At 38.8% G+C, this 20,493-nt stretch overlaps 1 protein-coding gene and 1 long non-coding RNA gene across 8 annotated transcripts in view; one reads left to right on the top strand and one right to left on the bottom strand.

The window, feature by feature from the left end:
- The first annotated feature begins 3,967 nt into the window (after nucleotides 1–3,967).
- LOC144301009 (uncharacterized) lies at nucleotides 3,968–12,782 on the top strand. The gene is made up of 2 exons (XR_013367744.1): nucleotides 3,968–4,110; nucleotides 8,293–12,782. It is a non-coding gene; the product is annotated as an uncharacterized LOC144301009 (long non-coding RNA).
- The window catches only part of C1QTNF7 (C1q and TNF related 7), a 104,344-nt gene continuing 91,892 nt past the window's right edge, over nucleotides 8,042–20,493 (bottom strand). For all 7 annotated transcript variants that reach the window (XM_077877343.1, XM_077877313.1, XM_077877336.1 and 4 more), the window contains 2 exons: nucleotides 15,066–15,311; nucleotides 8,042–8,988 (listed from right to left, as the gene is read on the bottom strand). In XM_077877343.1, the coding sequence (XP_077733469.1) occupies nucleotides 8,357–8,988; nucleotides 15,066–15,303 (870 nt within the window). In that variant the 5' untranslated portion in view covers nucleotides 15,304–15,311 and the 3' untranslated portion in view covers nucleotides 8,042–8,356. The remainder of the gene's footprint in view (nucleotides 8,989–15,065; nucleotides 15,312–20,493) is intronic.

Below are 20,493 nucleotides of genomic sequence, written 5' to 3' on the forward strand. Positions count from 1 at the left end.
GTTCAGAGAAAGAAAGTCAGCTGCGTATTTTCCACTGTGGATATAAAAGTGGAAATAGACTTACTGGATTGATTGATTGATTTTTAAAGATTTTATTTATTTAGTCATGAGAGATACAGAGAGAGAGGCAGAGACACAGGCAGAGGGAGGAGCAGGCTCCTTGCAGGGAGCCCGATGGGGGACTTGATCCCAGGACCCCAGGATCACACCCCCGACTGAAGGCAGCGCCAAACCGCTGAGCCACCCAGGGATCCCCCAGACTTACTGGTTTTAGATGGTTTGTCAGAAAAGTCACACAAGGCTGGTTATCATAACCATTGGGGCTAGATCTTGTATCTTCTGACATTCTAACCAGCCTTTCTTATGTCTTTTCTGATTCAGTTAAATTTAGTTCTTTGAAGCTCTTTTGGGAAGCTAATAATTCCTTCTTATAAGAAAAGTTCCTTCTTATTATAGGACAAACTACATGCACAGTCCTTCTGAAGGTCATTTGGATTCACATTATGCCTTTGCAGGTGAATTCTAGGACAGTAGGGTTGCCAGATTAAGCAAAAACAAAACAAAACAAAAACAAAAAACCTCAGTGAAATATTTGGGACATCCTTATACTCAATAATGAGGTGTTGTGCTACCTAAAATTTAAATTTGATTGGACATCCTAAATTTAATCTGAATTTTATGCCTACGGGACATCAAGTGGGTATGAACTTCATGTGTGTCTCTGTGTGTGTGTATCACGGTATATTGATGAATATGTATTCTGGACCCTGACAATCTCACCTACCAACCATCTAATTATTTTTTGCCAATAATCTGACCAACTGGACCACCTCAGGCCCCTGCACTATAATTTTAGTTGTGAGTATAGTGAGACCTGGGTGTCTTCTGTAGAAAGTACTTGCAACTCCCTCTCATTGTTCCAGAATAATTTCAATAACAGCAGGGATGCACTGCAGTGCCAAGAATGTTATCTGAAGCTGTGGTAGGGATAGATTACAGAGACTTCGCCTTTTCCTGCTGTTTATTTCAGCCAAGGCAGCATCTCACGAGCAATCTGGTAAAAGATAGCACTTTTGTAATGTACGAGTATCTATGCAACCCCTTAGAGTTTATGATTTTTCTAGTGCTAGTGCTTTCAGATCATTTCTTGGAATTCTGACTGTATTGGGCAAGGCTTTATTTCAATAAATTCTACCACCTTCACGATGGCACTGGAACAAAGCCATGGACTTGGTCTTCTTCATATTGCTGCTCATAAATGCCTTTGCCATCCGACAGATGCATCAATTTGGAATGACTTCATACTGTGGCTAATCCATTGGGTTTATAGTTCCAGACTAATAAAAACTCAATAAAATGATGTCAATTCAAGACTCATTTCCTTCCCTGTTCAAGTTAGGGTGGGATTATTTAAAATATATATATATAAACTAGGATTATTTTGGTTTACTCTTGCTTTAAAGAATCCTCTGGAATAGACATCCGGGTATGCCATCAGAAAACTTAAAGGATGATGTTGTTTCACACTTAGCCTACAATTTTAGTTTAGTTTTTTTTTTTTTTCTATTTCTCCTTAGACTTTTCTCTGCAATCCTTTGGGAGCATAATAGTGTGCAACTATCCTGACTGTCCAAGAGCTTATATAAAAACATTTTATGTAAAATGTTTATTATAAAATGAAAATAAAGATCAAAAGAGTGGAAACTTAAAAATGCCTATTAATCATTCATTTTCATCCATTTTTTTCTATGCACATATGCAAACATACTTTAAAAGTATCATAATTACTGAAATACTTCTCAGTGATCCACTTTGTTCTGTTTGTACTTCATGAAGATCTTATGGGGCTACGCATTTCTATCCTCACCACTTTTAATGACACTCCATATATTCTGTTGGATGAAAGTATCACAGCTCATTTAACCAATATTCTATTATCACTTAGGCTATTTCCCAGTGTTCCATATTACAAACTTTGCTGCAAGGCTTTCTCTGTAATTAAACCTTTGCCCACATTAATAATTATTTTCTTGGCACACATTCTCAGAAATTGGAGACTTTGTGATTTTTGTATCTTAGACAAAACGCAAAAGAAATATTTTGGCCACAGCAAGAAGGAACCGGGATGAGGGCACAGCTTCTTGCTGCTTTTTGTGTGCCTTTGAGGACAGGTTACCCTTCAACTAGAGGATCCCTTGAAAGGGGAAAAAAATATCTTCCTTGAAATGGTGACCAGCCAGGTTGCTTAAGTCCGTTAAAAGAAAAGATCAGCTGGAAAATGGCTGTTGGCAAAAAGGTAGACTGTGGGGACTGAGCAGACTCTGTCACCATGACCAGATTGTACAGAAATGGTTGTCTGCTGGGAACCATTTTGCCCCTCAGGGAACATCTGGTAGTGGTAGTGTCTGTAGATAGGGCTGATTGCCCTGACAGGAGGGGGTGCTACTGGCACCTACTGGGTAGAGGCCAGGGCTGCTGCTATGCATCCTACTATTCACAGGATTGACCCAAGCCACAGAACAAAGAATGATCTGGTTCAAGATGTCAATATTGCTGAGGCTGAGAAACCCTGTGGTAGAAAAAAAGGAAAAGAAACATCAGTGTGTTTCTGGAAACCCTGGTACAGCATTTAAACACTACTCATTGAAGATTTTATGCGTGTGTGTTCTTTAATTTTTTTTCTCCATGGGACTCTTCAGTTACCCAAAATATCTGAGGTGTCTTAGGCTTGAGTACCAGCCACACTCAGGGACACACCAGGCCTGTGCACAGTGTAGTCCTGCTTGCTCCTGGCTTCTATCAGGATTAATCTGGACAAGAATGTGTGTGTGTGTGTCCTAACTATCCTAAGTACAGGGACTGTCTTTTGAGGAAAATGGAGAGGAGTTCAGACTGCCTGATTTTTCTCAGCATAATGATAAACATGGTGATATGATGTAAAAGATTGCCTGAGTTCTCCTTGGCAGAATTAAACCAGACCCATACACTTGGCACCTGCCCCAGGGCCAGTCTTTGTTTCTTGTGCAGAGAAAGGGAGGTGAGTGTAGCTTTGTCTCCCTAGAGTTTGCAGAGCTGCCTGGTCAAGCCACACGGCATATTTTGATCATGCAGGAGCCAGTTCTGATTGTGATGGGCTTAGCTGAAATAGGAGGAAAATGATGATTATAAGCATTAAAGGAAGAGGATGGAGGAACGGAGCACTTTCCCCACAGTGCAATAATTGGTCCGTGAAACACATGTAAAAATTGAGGCTAAAAAGAACTTGGCATTGATCAATTCACCATGTTTTTTTATTGAGCACATATTAAGAACAGCACTGCGTACAGCCCTTGAGTATTAAAGATGGATAGATAGACAAATGTAGAAATATATGGGTAGTGCAGGGGCACCTGGGTGGCTCAGTCAGCTAAGGTCTGATACTTGATTTAAGCTCAGGTCATGATCTCAGGGTCATGGGATTGAGCCCTGTGTCAGGCTTTGTGCTCAGCACCGAGTCGGCTTGATATTTTTTCCTTCCCCTTCTGCTCCTCCACTTGCTCACACTCACTCTCTCTCTCTGTCTCTCTGAAATAAATAAATAAATAAATAAATAAATAAATAAATAAATAAATAAATAAAATCTGAAAAAGAAAGGAAATATATGGGCAGTGCAATGATGCACAGCTGTAGAATGAGCGTGTAATAGGAGAAGGACCCTGCATGATGATTAAGAGTGGACTCTGGTGCCCAACTGCCTGGGTCTTTGTGGCCCTATTTTGTTAACATGTTTCTTATCTTTTCTGTCTCTCAGTTTCCTCATCTGTAAAATAGAGTAATTGCCATGAGGACCAAGTGAGCTAATACACATAAAGCATTTAAAATAGTGCCACATGTTCACTGTGGCTATTGTGACTCTGTACTCATTCAAAGATCATAAGGGAGATGTGTGAGGTCACTTTTGATTTCCCTTGAACACAGGGGAAGAGGAATATTAGAGAAAAGGAAGTAGCTTTCTAGCTGGGTCTTGAAAAGTGAGCTAAGCAGGCAAAGAAGAAAATAATGACATGAGGAGCAAATGAAATAGCATGTGCTAAGGCCCTGAGGCACATGAAAATAAGGCATCCTAGAGCTGCAAGTATCTTCCATTTGCTTGGATTATATGCTATGACTATAAAAGTAGACAGAGGCTGGATTCCCAAGGGCCTAATGTGCCTTGCTAAAGGGTGTCTGTATTAATATGAGATAGAATATCATTTTTAAAAAAAGATTTTATTTATTTATTCATGACAGACACAAAGAGAGGCAGAGACACAGGCAGAGAGAGAAGCAGGCTCCCTGCAGGGAGCCCAATGCCAGACTCAATGCCAGGACCCTGTGATCATGACCTAAGCCAAGGCAGACAGACGCTCAATCACTGAGCCATTCAGATGCCCCTAGGATATCTTTTGCAAGTGGTTGAAAACTCACCCCAAAAGGCTTGATAAAAATGGCATGGAATGACTATCATAACTGAAAAGTCCAGAGGAATACTGGGTACAGGCATATCTAGTGTTTGAATGGTGACTCTCTTTATCTCTGTCCCCACTGTATGTGTCCCTACTGTATGGATCTCTGTCCCTATCTGTATGTGGCTCCATTTCAAATGGTATTATGCTCTGTGATGGTAAGATGGCTCGTAGAGGATCACAGGCTCAAGTCTAATGGGAGAGAATGAGATTCTCTCCTATAGAGTCCCAGTAAAGTCTCAGTATTTTAGTCACCAGGACCTATAATTTTGGTGAGTGGAATGCTATGTTCTGATTGTTCAGCCCAGTGATTTACATAGTACAAGAGTCCATTCTGTTTAGAAGCTCAAAGACTTACCATGTAAAAGAGGGTGGTCCTTCAGAAGAAAAGTTAGATATGAATACCAGAAAAAGGATATGGAATGAATACCAGATAGCAAAGCCCCCAAAAGTTCAAGGCCTCTTTCATACTGCAGGGTTTGGGGGGCCATCACTGGCCTTTAAGCTGTGGATTGACACGATCGGATTTGTATTTGTGGAAGATGGACTGGGGGGTTGCAGCTGGAGGCAGAGAGTCATTTGGAAAGATTTTACTTGTCTAGGGAAGTAACGATCAGTATAGGAACAAAATCTTGGCACTGGGAATGGAAAGGTGTGATGACTCAGAACTGTATGTGTAAGAGCTAGAACCATTAAGAATTTTATACTGAACAAAATTATTCAGTGGGGAGGTGAAGAACAATGGCTACAATGTCCCTTAGGTTTGGCTTTAGTGATAGGCTGGGTATGGATGTTTTTGCTGGAAGTGGAGCTATAGAAGGCAAGAGAGAGGATGGCATCAAATAACATGTTAGCCAATTTCTGAAATATTTTTATGTCCATGATCTTTTTTTCACATAGTGGCAGAGAAGAAGTATATTCAGAGTTTATAAAACCTTTCTTTTTTATCACTGCCAACAACATCATTCACAATGATGAAGGACCCAGGAGTGCATAGGTACAAGGAAACACACGTGTCCCAAAAGTGTGCTCCAAGGCACACACATGTTTATCTACACAGTTTTGTGTTGGTGTCGCTTTTTAAAAATTTGCTTTGCTCTTTTATTCTCACCTGATTCTGACTAATGCATTCTTTCTGTTTGTCTGTCTTTGCAAGTAACTCTAAATCCTTCTGGAACAAGATGTTATATAGTTAATAAATCTCTCTTAATACATATTCATTACAAGTAAGCCCTTACAAAGAATGATTGGAATGAGACTTAGAATTATTTAAACCAAAATTAGTCTTCTATTTTTTTTACACAAATACTCATAAATGTGGATAAATGGTATCTGTCATTTCTTTTTCAAGGAACAAAAGACACCTACATTTGCTTAAGGAGTTTATCCTTTTAATATCAAAATAGTCTTTCCTTTCCCATTTTAGCTCTCTGGTACCCATCACAATCCCACCAGATATTTCAAAATAAAAATTCATCTTTTGGCCTAGAACCAGTTGTAGAAGCACAAAAAAGCTACTCAAAATAGGCTTTGTCATGAAAGAAACATTTAAAAGATAGGTAAACAATGTCCACAAACTGAATGTATTAATGGATCATGATCAGAAAAAAATTTAAATTACACAATAATCTTGTGGTCATGACTGTCTGCAATAATTCCTCCATTTCCAGTTTCTCCAGCAAATCCCATTGTCTTCAAAGGGCCCATATTTTCATGTTCCCCAGGTGAGCTTCTGCTGTTGGCTCTTTGTTACACTTTGTAGTCTGGCCTTCCAGGCTCAGCTGTTATCTAGAGGCAGGTGACTATCTCCAACCACCTTTGTTTTCTCTTCTTTTCTACTTTCATTGCTCTTGGCCTTCCAGACTTATGTCCTGAGTCAGAAGGAGAGCAGCAAGTGGGCAAAGCATGGCAGGCAGAAGATGATGGGAGATAGGTCTGCTGATGAGAGAAGCAAGCATTGCCCTCACACACTGCTGTGTGATCACTATAAATGTCACCTCTGATCATGGCAGATCCAGCTCTGGAGCACACAGGGGCTCCATGGTTCCTTGTAAATGAAGTCCACATTTGTCAGGCTGGCATTCGAGGCTTTTCTGGGTCTTTGTTCTTACTTTCATGCTTTGTCCCCATTATTACCTCTGTCCTCACTTTAGTCACTTTACATCTCACCTACCTGGAAGGCCCAGGAGGCAGAGGAGACTTCCCAAGCCTCCTCTCTCACCCCTCAATTTGAAAGTAAGCCTGCTCCCCTCAGCAGTTCTTTCAGAGCATTTGTCTCTATGTTCAGTTTAGCACTTCACATATTTTAGCCTGCTCATTTCTAGAACTCTTGGTATTTTGTATATGGGCATGTGTGTCATTTCCTTTCTCATATCTTTAGAAATTTGGTGGCAGGGGCTGTGCCATACTCACCTCAGTGTTCCTCCACCTTCACAGAACTCTGTGGTGACTCACGCATAGGAGGCATTTCAAATGTCTATTAAATGAGTGAGCCAAGACAGAACACATGTAAGGAGGATTAGGAGCTACTAAAAGGAAGGGAGTAAGGGAATCCTATGACTGAGGGAGTAGCAGATTAAAGAGAATCATGACTGAGATGGAACAGTGAGGAACTGTGTAGCTGTGGGGAACAAGATGCCCACCCCAAGAGACGGTGGGACTGCAGGAACCGTGAGGCTTGGAAGGGACTATTATTTGCTCACACGTCTGGTCTCTCTCTCCCTCCTTCTCCTGTTCACTCCCATCAGTTTACTATAAATCAGTAGGCCTATGCTTCACTTTACTTGAATTCAATACCCTGGAAATCCATGAGAAAAAATGCCTCCTGACAATGTAGTCCTGTCATTTGTACGCAAGCTAAGAGGAATAATAATTGTCTTGGGAAACTGTAAGCTAAAGGCTTAGGAGAATAACCTCCTGGCTGATCTCAGTAACCTGTTTCTCTTCATTTCCGATACCTCTCCCGGGCCCCTCTATCTTTGAGTTTTCTAACACCCTTTTCCGAAGGCAAATACCAGGGGTATTTTGAGGATGAGATGGGGTGAGTGGAGCCACTGAATTCATGTTTTCTTTGTATCCCTCCCACCTCCTAAACAAACACAACTTAGCATGCTTAGCATTTTTCCGTGTATGGAACCTTCTCTGGCCCTCGTCTCCAGGAAGAGCAGGTCCCATGTGCATCCAGCTTCGAGTCAGACTGTTTGTCAGGTGTTCATCTCACTGAATTGTGACAGTATGCTCATCACACACCAGCCTGTGTGAAGTAGAGATTTTGTCTTAACTCATTATTAAATCTGTCCCAGTACCACAGTGTCTGGGTGACACAGGCTTACTAAAGAGTTGTTGAATGAATACATATATGAGTGTGAAGGAACAAATAATAAAACAAAGTAAGTTATCACTTCACTCTAGCTTGCCTCAAATTATTCAGTACCTCTTACCTTTAGTTTTTGACTTTGAGAATTGTTAGAGACTTTTTCTAGGGTGTTATGATTCTCTTAAATAGCAAGCAAAAATGTAATTTTATGAAGATTTAATGAGACAATATCATTGCCAGCTGATTTTATTACTCTGGGAGTTTAATAGAAAATTTGTTAACATTGTCTTTAACTTGTTTAAATATTTATGAACATTGTTTTGGAGAGGATTCTTATCTGGGATTATTGTTTTATAGAATTCATTTTGGTGTGGTTTCAACCACTTGGTGGTTCATCTTGTTTTAATAGATTCTGTTAGAATTCTCTGTAAGTGCTTTGGAATCTGAGTGGGAGTCTCTTTGGATCTCATTTCTGCTTGCTCCACCTTCCAGGGCCCCAGATTAAATCAAAGTGTCTGCCACAGGAATCTCGGAACATTCAGGATATCAGTCCCGATCACAGCTCATCATCTTCTGATATGGAATCTAGATAATCTGTGTCAACATATAAGAGAAATCCGGAGAACAAGCTGTCTGCCCAACCTGGGTCTGAGAAGAGGCCATTCTGGTCAGTGAAGAAGATCTCCAGCCAGACTTCGTCTTCTGGCTGTAGATAGATGACCGTGGATCCCGAAGCCACGTCATGGTTCCCCGTGTTGGCATCAAAGGTCTTTATCCGGTACTGTCCATTGTGTACCAGCCCGATTGCCAGATGCTTATTCGCCAATGTGATATCATAAGAAAAGTAATAGATCCCTGGGAAGGCACAGATGAACTTCCCAGTCGCAGGGTTGTAGTGCTCTCCCTCATTAAAGAGGACCTTGTTAAATATAATTGGTAGCCTTTCTTCTGGGTAGCTGGTTGTGATGCCAACAGAAAAGGCAGATTTGAGCATGATGCTTCCACATCTACAAATTCCAGGCGGCCCTGGGTCTCCTTGCTCTCCTCTGTCCCCCTTTGCTCCAGGAGGTCCAACTGGACCTACTTCCCCTTTTTCTCCCTCTGGTCCCACAGGTCCTTTCTTTCCAGTCTCTCCTTGGTCACCTTTCTCTCCAGCAAGGCCCAGCGGTCCAGTCTTACCTCTCAAACCTTTAAAAAGAGTATGGTTTAAATTAATGATTCCTCCAAATATACAGTCACAAACAGCATGTCCCACATAGTGTCAGTACACCCTAAATGTGTCTCTCCAAACAATTTTCAACAGTACACTACTAAATACTAATGCATCTTTAGAAAAAATCACTGATGCATTAAAACGGAAATAGAAAATTTTCATCAGAATTTCAGGTTAGTTTTCCTGAGTATGTGAGAAATCATTTAAATGCTATTTTGATGATGGATCATCTGCAATGAAATCAGTCACATACAATATTTGTCACTCCAGGAGAAATTCGATGAGCATAATGATACTATTCCCCAGAGCGGAGTTAAGGGGGCAGATAGAACCAGATCAATCCTTAGAGGCTATATTGTCTCATGCCCCATCCTATTTCTATCAGTATTTATAGTACAAGAATTGATGAAAACTTGATTAGCTCATATTTATTCAACATTTACTGTGTACCAGGTACAGCACTTTATTCACAGGCATTGTCTTCTTTAGGTTTTGCAAGAACTTTATGGATTAGGAAATTTTTATTGCTTCCATTGCAGATGGGGAGACTGAGCCACAGATAAGTTAGTTTGCTCAAGGTAACAGAGCTAGTAAGTGATGGAGCTGTGACCTGAACACATGCCTACCTGACTCTGGAGCCTGAGCATCCCCCTGGGGGGGAAGCTAGAGTGTACATTGTAAAGTACACCTGGCACATAGTGAGGGCTCAGTATGCCATGATAACCAAACAACAGTGATGGCTACCACTATGCAGTAGCTCTTTTTGGAAGGAGAAAACTGAGTCCCAGAATGGTGAAGAAACTCGCTTCTGTAGCAAGGCTAGGACTGGAATCCAAGTCCTAGTGTAATGATGCTTCCCCTTCATCAAAGTGCCTCTTACCTTTGGGGCTGGAATCAAGAATCCTAAATTCTGTTTGGCTCTGCAGCTAAATGGTTGTATCATTTTAGGCAAGTCCCTTAATTTCTCTGGGTCTCCTTATATATAGAAAAGACATAATATCTGTGAAAGGATTTCAACAAATTCAAAATCACCACAGTGAAATATTTTCTGTTTGTCCAAATCTTTATAACTACAGATCAACCATAGGCTAAAAGCAGAGAAATTATGATCATTGGTTGAAAGGGATAAGCAACATTTAATTTTATATATATATATATATATATATATATATATATATATATAGTTGTGTGTGTACATATATACATATATATACACACACATACAATGACTAATAACATAAAAATGTCATTTAATTTTTATGGCTAAATTCATTCCATAAATAATACTTGTATAATGATATACCCTCAAAAAGTATCCAAATTATTGGTAATTTATGATGTACTATTTTTTTAAAAGATTTTATTTATTTATTCATGAGAGACACAGAGAGAGAAAGAGGCAGAGACACAGGCAGAGGGATAAGCAGGCTCCATGCAGGGAGCCAGATGTGGGACTCCATCCCTGGTCTCCAGGATCACACTCCTGGCCGAAGGCGATGCTAAACCGCTGGGCCACCGGGGCTGCCCTATGATTTACTTTTGTAGTCAATGGAAATATATTATTGGTCTACTCTGTAGTTTCACTCTTAACTATGTATTTGTTCTCAGGAACTTTTATTAAGCTAAGCTTTTTTATCTTGATAGTGCTCTGGTAACATTTATTTGAATGTTACACATGTATCAGTGTATGAGCTTAATTATTTTTCAGTTATTTGACAAATTTAGCAAATGTTCTAGATTATGTTAATTTGAGGAGAATCAATGCCTTAGCCTTAAAACATCCAATATTTTGTTTTGATAATTTTGGAAATAAGCTGTTTAACAATTTATGATGCACAGAAGAGTCTATTAACGAAACCCTTTTTTGGTGACTGGGATCAGTGACTGGGATCTCATAACTGATGTGAGGACATCTCTTCAAACTCTAGATGGCTTTTGTTGTGAAGTTGAAATTCCACTGGTCCCAGCCAGAATATACTCTGGTATTTATGTCTTGAAATGAGGCCATAAGAGTCTGATCTTTCAATATTGCTTCTTTTCAGTAGAAATAAAATATGAATATTATTTTACTGTTGAATTTATTTGTGAATCGAGGACCACAACTTAAAAATTGTTATTTCTATTTTCAACAGGAGCTTAACTTTTGTTGTCTCCATGAGTGACCTTAGATGTATTAATTAAAAAACTTTTGTCATCAGAAACAATTTTGACTATTAAATTTCATTAGGTTCTCCAATCCTCCTGCTTCTATGACCTTGGGCAAGTCACTTCTTGTCTGTGTTCAAATGCTCCATTTGTAATATGAAGAATTGGATTTAGGTCCACTCCAAACCTAGCAGGAAAAGCAGTAAACAGTGGTTCAGCAGACTGGGGACAAATCCTTAGTTCATCCGTGGGTTAGTCAGGTGAATTTGAATAAGTTCTCTCTGACTATATTTTCTCAGTCCTTGAAATGAAAGTGTTGGACTAGGTTGCTTAAGGTCTCATCCTACTGAAAATTCTTTGGGACAAAACCATAAATATTAAGGTGGAATTTTACAGTGCTAGCCATGTAAAGGTCTTTACAATCTCAGTATTTGGATTTTCTATGGTTATTGAATTAGATAATCAGGATTAGCTGTAATAACTTGAAGTAATTCTTCCTGTTTGCATGAAGGATTTGTACCTGTGTTAAAGGCCAATTAATGAATAATGGAAAGAAGCGATACATCACTCTCCTTCTTCCTATTCAGTTAGACATATGCTTGGGTAGAGAGAATTATGGAGTAGTGATTAGTCTATGCTAGGTAGTGATGCTTGGAGAGAAAGGATTTCTTTTTAGTCCTCCTTGAAATGAGCTTACAAAGATTTCTTCCTCAGTGCTATTTCTTTCTTCCATCCATCCATCCATCCATGCATTATCCACGTATTTATGTGTGTATACATACATATATCTAAATCATGTAATATTGATTGACCATTCACTACCTGCTAGGCACTATACTAGGGGCCGAGTGGGACATTGACATGAATGACACCTGTTCCCCTCTCAAGTTAGCTGTTACTACCAACTATACCATGATCTGAAAATATGGGTCATAGCTAAGTTCATGAATATCGAAAACCATATGATCGATCTGTTTCATGGGGTGGTTCTAGTATTATTTGAAGATATTTATAGGGATGCATTCAGATTAAATTAAATGGTGATATGATGTTACAAGAGTAATTGCAATAGACCAGTAAGGAAGACACATATTTTTAACAGAAAATTCCTAATTTGGTATAAGAAGTTCTGTACTTGTAATTTAAGGTAGAGAAGTTGGACAAAAAATTCTTGATTCTGCTTGCACTTGGTTGGATGTATATAATGGGGATGTTTACCAACAGTAGGTGAATGAGAAGACATTTGTGGTGTCATTAAAGGGGACAGAAGAACCAAGCATTTCTAGCTGTGTTGTGTCCAGTTCCAGCTGCATTAAAAGCTTATTCCCAAAGCCCCAGGTCTCTATTACTGTTGTTCATAAATGGGATATGTTTTTCATTGATCACAAAGGTGTTCCTACCTTTCTTATCTGTTTTAGCACTTTATATGTGTATTTGTGTATATTGGATTTAAGTAATCTCAGGTTGGGAAAGTGATTTTATTTTTGAATCTCAATGTTTTCACTGTAACATTATTATATTTATTGCTTATTGTATTGATTTCTAACAGGGTTATGTGGACATTAAGTACTAAATGTAAAATTTCTGAAACAATAAGTTCTTAATAAATGGCTATGATGATGATGATGAATATGGTAATTATATGTTTTCTATATTGGCTTCCCAGACCTCCATGATTGTTTATCAAGGCAAGGGCAATGCCTTATTCATGCTTGTGTTCTCACTGTCTAGAACAGTAATATCAACCAGGGGCAACTTTACACTACCACCAAGGGATGGTGGGCAATGTCTGGGACATTTTTGTTGTCATGGGTGGTGGGGGTGCCACTGGCATCTAGTGGGATGCTGTTGAATGTCCTGCAATACAGAGTATAGCCATCCCACAGCAACTAATTATTTGGCCCAAAATGTCATTAGGGTGGAAGCTGAGAAATACTGGTCCAGAATAACACCAGATAGCAATAGGTACACAAGAAGCTTGTTGAAGAATAATGCATGGGTGGATAAATGAATATGAGGGTGTAGCTGGCTTTGTATGATTAAAATTGTAGCAATTATGAACATTCAATGTAATCTGAATGCATATCTACATACTTATTTTTATTTATTTTAATTTTTAATTTTTTTAATTTTAATTTTTTATTTAAATTCAATTTGCCAAGATCCAGTGCTCATCATATTACATGCCCTCCTTAATGCCCATCACCCTTATTTTTCAATGATACTCATGAAACACATCACTCATTTCTAGTTTATTACATGACTTTGGATATTCAAGTACTTAGCTATGACTCATGTTCGCAGAGCACCGTGTGATATGTAATGACAGCTAACATTTCCTGAGTGCTTACCACACAGCAGCTGTTCTACCAAGTGTTGTACATGTATTATTGTGCTTAAACATCACAATCATCCTTAATACTCCCAATTTACAAATGAGGGAACTGAGGCTCAAAGCAGTTATTTGCCTGAGGATACTAAATTAGTAATTGAAGGAGCCAAGGTTTGAGCCTAAATCCGAAGGACTCCTATGCCTGCTTGTGTGAGTACTACATTATTGCTTCCAGACAGAGTAAACTAAAAAAGTTGGCTGTATGTAACTCTGTTCCGGGTGTTATTACAAGATTTCAAGGCTATTCGTGATCATGACACAGCAGTAAGTTGTATTCATAGGTGTTACCATAGATAAGACATAAGCTTCAAATTAAAGGTTCTTTATCTGATATTGAACCTTTACCTAAAGGTTTTTTTTTTTATCTAATATTGAACAACATTCATACACATTTGGTAGCTACTGATTTCCCAAGTATTTTCTGCATGACAAATTGAGAAATGAATTATTATCCAGTAACTTGCATATATATTATGCTACTGTTTCAAGGAATGCCAGTAAATCAGGTGCAATTACTAGATAGAGATATGTTTCTTAGAACAGATTGACTTTTCTCTTCCTATCTTTTGTCCCAGCCTTTACGCTCAGAAACTTGTTTTCAAAGATTGATGCCAAATCACTTCCTCTTTTAAAGTTAACAAAGCTTCTCTATAATTTGAATTTGGTTTACTAAGGATTGCAGAATCTGGCAATCTTCCTGGGCCAACTTATTTGTGGGGAAAAAAGTAAAAATTACTGAAGTCATAGGGGGCAATCGTGTCACCATGAAGAGTGGTAAGAATCTAATTTTTAGCTGTTACAGGACAGGTGGGAAAGAGGTGAGCTAGGAAAGGTGGACTATATGGTACCATTATCATTTCATCTGTGAAAAATAAAATCTAGAAGTCCTTTATATAACTTTGCTCAGAATATTAGTGCAGAGCAGGGTGACGTGTGCTTTTGGTTCTTGGGATGCCTGCCTCTGCTTCGTCTGTTCATTTCCCTTCCTTGTCCATCTGTCTGCTATCCATCCATGCCCTTGCACATCCAGACATCGCCTGCTAGCTGCAATAGCCCTGTGGTCATGGGCATCAGTGTTTGAATCCAGCTCTGCTGGTCACTAGCAATGAATTTCCATCTTCAGTAATTAATTTAACCATGCTATTGCTCTGTGTTCTCATCTGTACAACAGGATAACTAGAAGAGATGTCATTATAGTAAAATAAGGTTGCAGGTGAAGAATTTAGAGCAGTATCTAAAGCATAGTAAGGGCTCAATAAATCACGATTAAGGAAGGTAGAGAATAGATTTCAGGAGCAATTGTCATTAGAAAAGGCAAGAAAGGAAGTAGTTTAAGGTGGGAGTGAATGTGGGATGTTTATTTATTTTTAAAGATTTATTTATTTTAGAGAGAGAGAGATAAGGAGAGAGTAAGCACAAGTGGAGGAGGGGCAGAGGGAGAGGGAGAGAGAATCCCAAGCAGACTCCCCACTGAGCATAGACATGGGGAGTTTAGGGAACTTGGTCACTCATTACCTGCAGCTCCCTTTTCACCTTTCTCTCCTTTCCTGCCGTCTCTACCATCTCGTCCTGGAAGGCCGATCCGACCATGGGGCCCAGGGGAACCATTTGCTCCAGGGGGTCCTGGAGGTCCAGGTAAGCCAGGAATGCTACAGATATATCTTGGGGAGTAGCTCTCTCCTTTGAACTGATTACCTCGAGGCTGTCCACTGGCACAAATGGCAAAACTTGTAACATAGAGCAAGATAAACATCTTTGGCTCTGGAAAAGAAACACAGGGACATAAATGCACCCTCTCAGGGGAGAGTTTTGGCATAAATGAACATGAGAATAGGCGTTTGCAACCACTCACTCCAGTGCTCACCTCTCCATGCATGTAGAAAGCCTCAGTTTACTCTCATAATTTCCTTGGAAACTATGAATGCATTACTGATAGAGAGTTCTCAGTGCCCCACCCAAGGGTTGGTGGAGATGAAGGCTTGATTTAAACAATTTCAAAATAAACTCACTTGTTGCATTATTTCCTGTAGGGTCAATGATGGATCTTGAAAAATGAGGCTTTCTTTTTGCAAAAATAATGCATTATTTTTAGGAAATTAGAAATGCAAATGAGTAGGACAAACATTAACATTATTCTCACCACTAGAAATAATTACAACTTACATTTTGATACATACACCCTTCTGGTCTTTCGATGCTGTGGAGAAAATTGATATTATGGCACTTTGTATTTTTTAAACTTTTTTCACTTAACAGTGATATATAATGAGCATCTTCTCATGTCAAAAATTATTCATAAGATTCTTAAAAAGTTGCATTTTTCTCCACTATCCTTTATGTACACGATTTGCCATCATAGATATTTCCTTCCAGTTTTCTGCCAGTATAAATGCTATGCTAGACATCTGTATGTCTAATCTTTGCATGTATTCATGATTGTTTCCTTTGAATTTATGGGCTTTTTAAAGCAGGAGAAAAGAAGTGGCATTTTCAGGAAAACCATGTTTTTCACTTGATAATCATGTGTAAAACCAATTACTGTTAATTGGAGTACTGTGCATTGTCCTACAGGGGGGTCTCAAACTTTAATTTAAAATCTGCAGGATATAATGCCCTGGTGAACCATTAAGCCGTTAGCACCAAGGCTCAATTAAAGAGCTGAGTGAAATTAAACCATGCATGGTGCCACGTGCTCCTGGAGAAGCAGACAACAGGTCTCTTCAGCTATGATTTAATAGGACTTGATTTTTCTCTCCACAAATAGGATCCTGAGAATGACAGATCATTTATTAGCATGACATTTGGCATTTAAACTGAGAGGTGGGCAGTATAGGCTGGGACATCTGATTTTCTAGGCTAAATGGTCCTTAGGATTATCAGCTTCTTGGATGGGAGATTGTATACACATGGTTTCAGAGTGGTGTAAATTAATAGTTTTTGGATAGTTGGACCTGTGCTTTAATAAGAAATCTCAACAATGCTTGATGTATATGCCTGGCATATGCTCGCCCAAAGGAAATAATCATAAAATGTGAAAAAAGCAATCGGATGGAGTTTCCTTGTTTCTTGACAGCCACATCAGAAAATTAACCAGGCATACTGTACCAGTTTTATGATACCCATGGGAAAATTGCAACATCTTGGAATTAGACCTAGAAATTTGCCAGAGCATAGGAATGACAAACTGAGAAAAACACAGTGTGCACATGTGGTTCAAAATATGTCTGATTCCTAGAAATCTTATTAGTGAAAAACTAAAGCAACTTACCCAAATATAGCCTTTGTGTCTTTGACCAAATCTTCATGTTACCAATGTCTCTCCTCCCATATCCCCCCTTCCCCAAATCCAGGAGAATATTTTTGCTGTGTACTGTCTGCTATAATGTAGCATGAATTCAAAATTAGTGATCCCATTGCTCGACTGGGATTAAGGCCCTTTGGAGAAGCCCATCAGTTCTGATAAAGATACGAGCCCTTTCAAGGGTCTTCCAGATGAAAGAAAATGAAAGAACATTTTATCCATACCTCTGACATGGTTAAAACAAACTACAATGACTAAATTACTAGCTTTTTCTTGTAAAAAACTGATTAAAGGAGGTTTTAAGAAGGAATTTGAAAGACAAGAACATGCTCATGAGATACTCATGCTCTCTTTTTATGAGATACTCATAAAAAGGTGTTTAAAGAGACATGGAATGGGCTTCTGTAGCTAAGGCCAGGATCTGATTCTAAGAGGGACTTGAAATTATGTGGAGAGAGGGCACTTTGGGCAGTGGCATCTCAGGCACTGTAGTGGAGATGCTGAAAAACACAAACACGCCAGTACTCAGGGACCAGTCTATAAAGAAGTTTGTAGTAAGAGTGATGGTGGGTAGAATGATATTAACATTTCCAATAGCCAGGCTAAAAAGTGCTCAAAGAAGGTAAAGACTAACACAACTAAAACCGATGCATTCATCAAACAAATGGTTTGCCTTTCATTGACAAATGCATTAGAATATTGTCTGTATAGTAGTCTAAATGCTGGAAGCATCTTCAGTTAGAATTTTATCATTTTTTTTTTTTGAGAGGGAGGGACGTAGGGGTAAGGGGAGAGGGAGAGGAAGAGAGAATCTTAAGCAGGCTCCATGCTCAGAGTAGAGCACAATGTAGGGCTCAATCTCAACCCTGAGATCATGACCCATGCCAAAATCAAGAGTTGGACGCTTAACTGACTGAGCCACCTGGGTGCCCCTCCCAGTTAAAATTTTTGAAAGTCACTCAAAATGATTATCCATTAATAATCCTCATCAGAATTGAGGAACAATATGATATGCTTCCTGATGCATGACAACAGCATGGTGGTAAGTGGCCACTTGAGTCTTCAGACTCAATTTATTGGGATGACAAAGAGGTATCAGGTATAATGGAAACTACAGTGGCATCACCTTGCAATGGTCCTTCATTTTACTGAAAAGTCAAAGGCCTCATGGTACATCATCTTCAGGGCTCTATTTGATTAGGCATCTACACTTGTTACTTCCCTGACTTCTTCCACTATTCTCCTTCCCGCTCTCCAGCTCCAGTCACTCTGAATTCCTTGGGTTTCTCAAAGACACCAGGAATGTTCTACCTTAGGGCCTTCATGCTGTCTCTTCCCTCTGTCTAGAAGTCTCTGCCCCAGACATCCACATGTCTTACTCTCTCATCCCTCTCTTTTCTACCCTCTCTCTGAAGCCAATTATTATACTGTACAATTATCTTTTATACCTCCTGACCCCCCCCATTCTGCTCTACTGTTTTCTCTTTTTCTTTGTACTCATCATCTCTAAGTCACTAAATTATTATGTTTATTGTGCTTTAAAAATATTGAAGATCTCTATCTGATAGAAGGTAATCTCCGTGAGGGGCAAGGATTTTGTCTTACTCATTGACTTCTACAACCATCTAGAACACTCTGTAGCACAAAACATCAAGTTGTGGGAAAGGAGAAAGATTTTTGGGGGGAGGTGGGTGTGAGTTTTGTGGGAACAAAAAGAAAAAAAACTATAGATTATCTACCATATAGATACATTACACTTAACTAGTCTCCTACTGATGAGTATTTGGGATATTTTCATTCTTGTATAAGCAATAGTGCAATAAATCAATCTCTCTCTCTTTTATTTGTACATAGTTCGTTACTTGAGCAGCAAATAGCTTGTTCCCAGTTTGCCTTTTCCTGTATTTAAAAATATTTTTATCATAAAAACATTCTTGGGCACGTGGGTGGCTCAGTTGGTTGAGCGTCTGCCTTTGGCTTAGTTCATGATCCTGGAGTCCTGGGATCAAGCCCCAAGTCAATCTCTTCACTCCTTCTTCCTCTGCTCCTCTCCCCCAGCTCATGCTTTCTCTGGTGCTATCTCTGGCAAGCTTTCTCTCTCTCTCTCAAATAAATCAATAAAATCTTTAAAAAAAGAAAACCCCAACATTCTTGAAGTTCAATTTATTGTGTTTGAAAGGCCTTCCTCACTTCAGGATAATAAAAAGAATTCTCCCATTTTCAGTTCTTTTGTTGTTTCACTTGTTCACATTTAATATTTGACCCATTAGAATTCTCTTTCTTTCTTTCTTTCTTTCTTTCTTTCTTTCTTTCTTTCTTTCTTTCTTTCTTTCTTTTCTTTCTTTCTTTCTTTCTTTCTTTCTTTCTTTCTTTCTTTCTTTCTTTCTTTCTTTCTTTCTTTCTTTCTTTCTTTCTTTCTTTCTTTTTCTCCAGTTGAAGATTACTTATTTATTTGAGAGAGAACAGGAGAGAAAGAGAGAAAGAGAGAATAGGGAACGGGGCAGAGGGAGAGGGAGAGAGAATCTTAAATAGACTCTGAGCACAGAGCCTGACGCAGGGCTCAATCTCATGACCCTTGAGATCACGACCTGGGCTGAAACCAAGAGTTGGATGCTTAACCGACTCTGCAACCCAGGTGATCCTAGAATACTTCTGATAACAAGTGTGAGATAGAGATCCAACTGTATATTTTCAACACCTGTATTTAATAATCCATCTTTCACTCACTCTCCCACCGGTTTGTAGTGAACTCGGTTATTTTGGCTGGGACAAAATTATGTGGGTCATGGTTTTATAAACATTACAATATTTTTTACAGCAATATTTATTGAGATTTAATTTACACATTATAAATTTGATCAGTTTGAAGTATTCAGCTCAACGTACACTATAATCCAATTTTAGATCACTTTCAGAACTACAGCAAGAAACCTCAGACACATTTGCAGTCACTCCTCATACAAAATATTTTGATGGATTGTATTGAATATGCAAATTTATGTAGAATATGTGCTAAAATGTATTTTTTCCCAACACCACGCTCCTTTGGAGTGAGAAAATCAAAGCTCTGGAAATATTGTTAATCTTGAACAGATCTGTCCTGGGATGTTAATGGATTCTATTTTTCTGTAGGGATTACAAAGTAACAGATTTTTAGTTTTTTTAAACTTCTATTTACTCTGTGGTACTTTAGATTTCACAGCCTTTGTGTGAATGTGTATTTTGAATTTGTAAAGCATGAACGTAAGGATGTAGTGTCTTGTGAGATTTTTAGTGATAGAATCCTTTGTTCTTGCTAAACTAGCCATGAAAAATACTTGAAGAAATACTGAACAAATCATTGCAAAACCTGAACTTTTAGATAATGCACTCATGGATTGAGATTCCTTCTTTTTTTTTTTTTTAAATAAGATAAACTCATATGTATACAGCCAACTTATAGTTGACAAGGAGCCAAGAATACTTACTTCGTGGAGAAAGAATAGTCTCTTCAATAAATGGTGTTGGGAAAACTGGCTATTTACATGCAAAAGAATGAAATTGTATCCCTAACTTAACACTCCTCAAAAGATCAACTTGAAATGGATTGAAGACTTAAATATAAGACCCAAACCATAAAACCTCTAGAAGAAAACATAGGTA

This window comes from Canis aureus, chromosome 2, assembly GCF_053574225.1.
Source record: "Canis aureus isolate CA01 chromosome 2, VMU_Caureus_v.1.0, whole genome shotgun sequence".
Taxonomy (NCBI): Eukaryota; Metazoa; Chordata; class Mammalia; order Carnivora; family Canidae; genus Canis; species Canis aureus.